The sequence below is a fragment of the Platichthys flesus genome, chromosome 9, assembly GCF_949316205.1.
Source record: "Platichthys flesus chromosome 9, fPlaFle2.1, whole genome shotgun sequence".
Classification (NCBI taxonomy): domain Eukaryota; kingdom Metazoa; phylum Chordata; class Actinopteri; order Pleuronectiformes; family Pleuronectidae; genus Platichthys; species Platichthys flesus.
The window spans coordinates 9,613,275-9,618,809 of record NC_084953.1 but is presented as its reverse complement, the minus strand read 5'-3'; the positions used below and the strand labels follow the sequence as shown (position 1 = coordinate 9,618,809).

The following is a 5,535-nucleotide window of genomic DNA, read 5'->3' as shown; positions in this document are numbered from 1 at the left end:
TGGCATCAAAATGTGTTTTTGATGTTTTCAAGCAACAAAACATGCATTGAGTGGTTTTTCTTTCAAATATGTTTTAGTTGTTCCACTTTATCAAACATGATTTAAATGCTGGTAATCTGGAACAGTGATTGCAGTTCTCTAAATGAGTTAGATGTGCTTTTTGGGTCTTCCTGAAGTACAAGAAAAAAAGTTAAACTAAAGAGATGTAGATGATCTACAGTTGTCAGACAGAAGTTAATAATAAATACATTTTTCCCTATCTGTTTAAACTGAGTCTGGTAAGTTAACTAGCACATCATCAGTAAACTCTCTCTGACAGAGATGATCCTAACAGCATAGGAGAGTCTGTCCTGTGAGATCTGCAGCCATTGGTTTCATCCAACATGGGGAGAAGACAATGGGCTGATCCATGATGATGATCAAAAGTCTCTGCCTGTGAGGACGTGATATGAAACACAGCCTTCAGAATAAGTGAGATTAATGTCTGACTCAGGTGCCTCTGTTATGAGTCGAGTCAAAAAGTCTTGTTGCTCAGAGACTTCTTCTATTTGTGTTTATCTGTCAAAATCAAACCAGTGGCTGAAGGTTTCTGTCTCTCTTCATTCCACATCATCATTAAAGATGAAGGCAGCAACGTGAGACGTTCAGCCTCTGAATGTTCACACTGTGACCACTAGGTGGAGTAACGATATTTACAGTGAGGCTGAATTATATTGTGGTTTCAAGCTCTTGAATAACTTGTTTATATTAAAAATAAGGTCAAAACACTTCTATTTTAAGTGTGATGAAATTTAGATTTAATAACTTTCATTGAGCTTGTTTTTAAAAAGCTGTTTGGAGATGACAATGAACAGTGTTGGTTGAGAGGAGAAGATAATTCTCTCACAACCTAATGCTGTAAAAAGAATGACGTCATTGTCTTCTCATACACACTGTAGGTGTGATGCTGCCCTCTGCTGGAAATAAGACTATCTGCTACCGAACCATGTAATGGTCCCATCAGACTTCTCTGGTTTCCTAATAACCACAATGACCTTCTGCCTCGTCACCACTTATCATGACACAATAATGAATTCATTCACAATTTAAATGAAATAAAAGTTTAATAGAAATATACATTTAATTCATTCTGAGCAGAATTTCTGAGGAGGACCCAAAAAAAAGAAAGGACAATTTGTTGTAGATGGTGAACAGGAAATAAACAAGCTGCATAAAGAGACTCAGGGAAAGATCCCAATATCACCAAGCACTCATGTTTTGGAATGAACCCTTGAATTGTCCACATGATTACAATGTATGGTTGCTTATATCAAAACATTCATTCACATTAACAGCAGCCACATTGTCTGACCAGGAACCTACAGAGTTTAATTGTACTATAAAAACCATCTGAGCAAAAGTAAAGTGTGACCATATAAACAATCCTTTCCACAAAGACAAATCTCTGATCTTTCATGATTTTATCCGTAGTTAAACTGTTAAGTGGTGAAAACAATGGGCTTGATGTTTAGCAATATGTCAGCAACCGAGATCCTTCACTACAATCCTGTCAACCACAGATGTTGGAATCGTGTTTTGATGTTTGACCTTTTAAAATGTCTTGGTGGAGTTTAAAAAAACAATAAAGCTAGAAAAGCGAATAAGAGTCACAAAAACAAAAGAACAGCATCCGGAAGCTTGGAACCACAGCTTGACTTATAACGAGAAACGACTACACTGAAATTATTCAGTATGAACACAATGAATAACACTGCAGTAGGTCACTGAAGATGACTCTGCACAAACACTGTCGAATACAAAATGCCTGTCTTGGTGAAGTTTTCATTAGCATGACGGTGCTATAATTCCATGTGTGAGTTTTACAGCAGTAAACAGTGCCTTTTGTGAGATATTCAATTCCCTTAAAGAACCCTCTGCATCGGATTCTTTCTAAATATGTGTATGTCACTGGCTGCATTATATACACAACATGTCGGAGCTCCAGACGCTGCACAGACGATTAACTCATTCACCGTCTGATGATTCACTGGAGCTGGAGGAAGAGGAGGAGGATGACGAGGACTTTGGTTTTCTGCTCTTCTGGCTTTTCTTGGGCTGCTTCGCATGCTCCTTTTTGGTCTTTTTGCTTTTCTTCTTGTGGCTTTTCATTTTCTTTTTCTTCCTCTTCTCCTCTTTATCAGACGAGGAGTCGGACTGGTCGCGTTTCTTTTTCTTCTTCGTGGTCTCCTCATCACTCGAGGAAACAGATCTTGGGATTGGGGGAAAAGGGTGGGGATGATTAAAAGATCACAAAAACCTGTGACTAATGCAATTATAGTTAATACTATAAAACATATATAATCCTTTGGTAATAAATACCATTGACCACAATGAGGAATTGACAATAATTAACAAGAGTTAAAACCTGCGCAAAATATATTTTATTCCTACTCAGATTATTCTTGATTTAAGTCAGTCAAGTAACTTCACTGATCTGCAAAGGCAGAAGACTATACAAGTATAACAATGTGACATTTTGAAAAATAATGTTACCTTTTTCTTGACTTTCTGCTTTTGCTCTTCTTCCGCTTTTGTCTGTCGTCGTCATTGGGACCTAAAATGTAGCATTTGTAATCAGATCGGTCGAGATTCTTTTTACTTAGTATCTGCTCATAAATTTATAAAGGCAAGTTACTCAACATTAAAAACAAGTAAGTCCACCTGCACTGCTGGGGCTTATGCTTCTGTTTGTCTATGTACATTCACAAACCACCTGATGAGTCTCACAGGATCGATGCATTGATCTTTATAGAGATTCAAAAACAATTGTGGGATTGAATCTCTTACGTCTGCGATGCTGGCTACTTTTCGCCTGCTTCTCAGTGCGCTGAGGTGGAGGGTCGTCCTCTTCACTCTCCTCAGTGCTGGTGCTGCTCACATCCAGAACTATGTCTTTCTGGGGGTCGACTCGGACGAAATTTCGGCATTCGAACGTTAAGTGGCCGGCTGGAGAAAATCCACACAGAGAAGAGAATGGATGAACAACAACAGTAAAGCAGAACGTTTTGTTTTATTATTTACATTTTCGAATCCTAAACCTCAACTCTTATAACCTTTATAAGTGGATATGCAACAGGGTCTGGAAAATGTAGCAAAAAACAGAATTTGACTCATATTGCTCACCGATATGTTTTAAGAGTTGTACATTAGAGCTTAATAACAGATTCTATCATGACTACAACAAACCCACAATTATTCAGATTTAAAGAGGGACTTCTATAACACATCCTTAAGTATTCATGGCACTCAAGGGTCGAAGCTTTACTTACGATATCCACATTTCTTGCATCCAGCCCTGATGTTGTCCTTGTTAGGACCTGTAAGAAAAGATATACAAGAGGGAATCAGTTAAGTATTTCAGTGTTGTGTGCATGTACAGGGATGTCCATCACGTTTCTGGCACTATTTATATTCTTTTATATGCCACAATACTTCTGACAGGTCCCCCGTTCATCCTCAAGCATGACAATGACCCCAGCATGGCTTTGATTACCTGAAGACACACCGACACAGCCTGAATTCAAAGTTCTCCAACATGCACAAAACACCACTATTGTTTGATTCAGAGACTGAGCGTGACCACACCAGACACCGACTTGTTTTGTTTGCTGTGTGAAGTCAGCTTGATAATTAAAGCTTCACACGATCTGGCTCCTGTTTAAGTTAACGAATTGCTGCGTCCTTATCAAACCAGCAGGACACTGACATCCTCAGATCAGGGGTCGGTGGGTCCTCTCTGCAGGAGACTGGGCAGTCCATGTTGTTGTTCCAGCTCCTTGGAATCTGTTCCATTCAATCTACTTTCTTTCGACTCAGTGGAATATTTTTTAAATCCTCTTCAGGCAATCTGTTTCAACCTGATGTTTTAAAAGATCTATTTTAACTTGCTGCTTTTAATGTTTTTTCCTCCACCTTGGGACTTGAAAGGTGCCAAATAAAAACACAGATTATTATTAACACATAACTTACTTTAATACATTTGGAGGGCACCATATTTAGGCTACTTATAGTACCTAAAACATTTTTCACAATGCGGTTTATGGGCTACACATACTGTTCAAACTTAAGAGTCGCTTACACACACACACACACACACACACACACACACACACACACACACACACACACACACACACACACACACACACACACACACACACACACACACACACACACACTTTCTCTTTGTGTTTCAACACTACAGTTAAAGACTTCTATGAAACAACTAACACACCAGGTGTGAAACAGTGGACCGTTAACAACGGAACACACATCTATAAGTTGTCTGGTGTGTGTTAGCATAACGTTTAGCATTATGCTACTGTATTTATACCACATCATTCCTCCATTAGATTTCCAGAGTAAACAATGTGGGCGATAAATCTGAAGCTATGAACTAGAATATATGATCAATGTACAGGACCTACCTGGAATGGTCGTTGAGTTATCCAGTTTGAGGCCGGAGTGATAAACTTAGCGCGAATCAATCGAACGTCCACCAGTCCGCACACAAAACAACGTCGACCGGAAACATTTGTTTTTAGAAACTACTTAGTTCCGCAGTCTTTTTCCGCTTCTTTCCTCTGGCGGGAAACCGCATCACTGGGGTTTACCGCCGCCTATTGGACTGGAGACGAAGGTTCCTGCAGTAACAACTTAACTAATACATTTTGGTTGTTTTTAAAAACCACTGGTCCCCACATGTTTATATACAGTCTATGGTCCCCACATGTTTATATACAGTCTATGGTCCCCACATGTGTTATATACAGTCTATTGTCCCCACATGTTTATATCCAGTCCATGGTCCCCACATGTTTTCAATTCAAAACTCATCCAAGTAACACACAGTCCTAGAAGCAAATTGTCCTTCTCTACTTTATTGAAAATATAAAACAGCTTACAACACAGTAATCAGATATAAACTTCTCAGAAAACATGTTTGATAAAGTGGAACAACTAAAATATATTTGAAAGAAAAAACACTCAATGCATGTTTTGTTGCTTGAAAACATCTCAAACACATTTTGATGCCAGTTAGGAACTTTGTCTTATTAATACAACAGAAATGTACTTTTGTTGATAAAAGAACCTAAACAAATAAATAACCAGCAGATAACACTAGGGCTAAATGTCAGGTATCTAATTCAATAGTAAACATTTTATATTTTTAAGTGCTTTTTCGTCCTTTAAAGGTCCCAATCTCCCACAATGGGGAGATTTGCTGTGGTGCAGTTATAATAGGGATAGTCAAAAAAGTTGACATTGATAAAAGTATAAATAAGTAACATGGATAAAAGAGCGAGTAAGTATAAAATAGAATTTTATATATACAACTTAAACGGAATATATACAGTGGAATACATAAGGATAGGAGTGACTATTACATTTAAAAAAAATGGTGTAAAAATATTATCAAAGACAAAGTCTTCAATCTTTCCGCCTTTAAACATGGAAGGGTAGAATTCATAATGGCGCCACCCTGTGGAGAGATGG

The 5,535-nt window shown here is 38.1% G+C and overlaps 1 protein-coding gene across 1 annotated transcript; it reads right to left on the bottom strand.

Moving 5' to 3' along the window:
- Window positions 1–1,084: 1,084 nt before the first annotated feature.
- srek1ip1 (SREK1-interacting protein 1) lies at window positions 1,085–4,639 on the bottom strand. Its single transcript, XM_062395640.1, has 6 exons — window positions 4,591–4,639; window positions 4,467–4,511; window positions 3,309–3,356; window positions 2,827–2,985; window positions 2,533–2,593; window positions 1,085–2,248 (listed from the first exon to the last, which is right to left on the bottom strand). Exons 1-6 carry the CDS (start codon window positions 4,637–4,639, stop codon window positions 2,005–2,007), a joined length of 606 nt encoding a protein of 201 aa, XP_062251624.1. The 3' UTR covers window positions 1,085–2,004.
- Window positions 4,640–5,535: the final 896 nt, after the last annotated feature.

Excerpts from the sequence above, each read along its gene's own strand:
- srek1ip1 (XM_062395640.1), bottom strand. The coding sequence starts at position 4,639 with ATGCGGTTTCCCGCCAGAGGAAAGAAGCGGAAAAAGACTGCGGAACTA. Across the intron at positions 4,512-4,590 it reads GAAAAAGACTGCGGAACTAA|TTTATCACTCCGGCCTCAAA; the intron begins GTAGTTTCTAAA and ends ATTCGCGCTAAG. Across the intron at positions 2,986-3,308 it reads ATGCAAGAAATGTGGATATC|CCGGCCACTTAACGTTCGAA; the intron begins GTAAGTAAAGCT and ends GATTTTCTCCAG.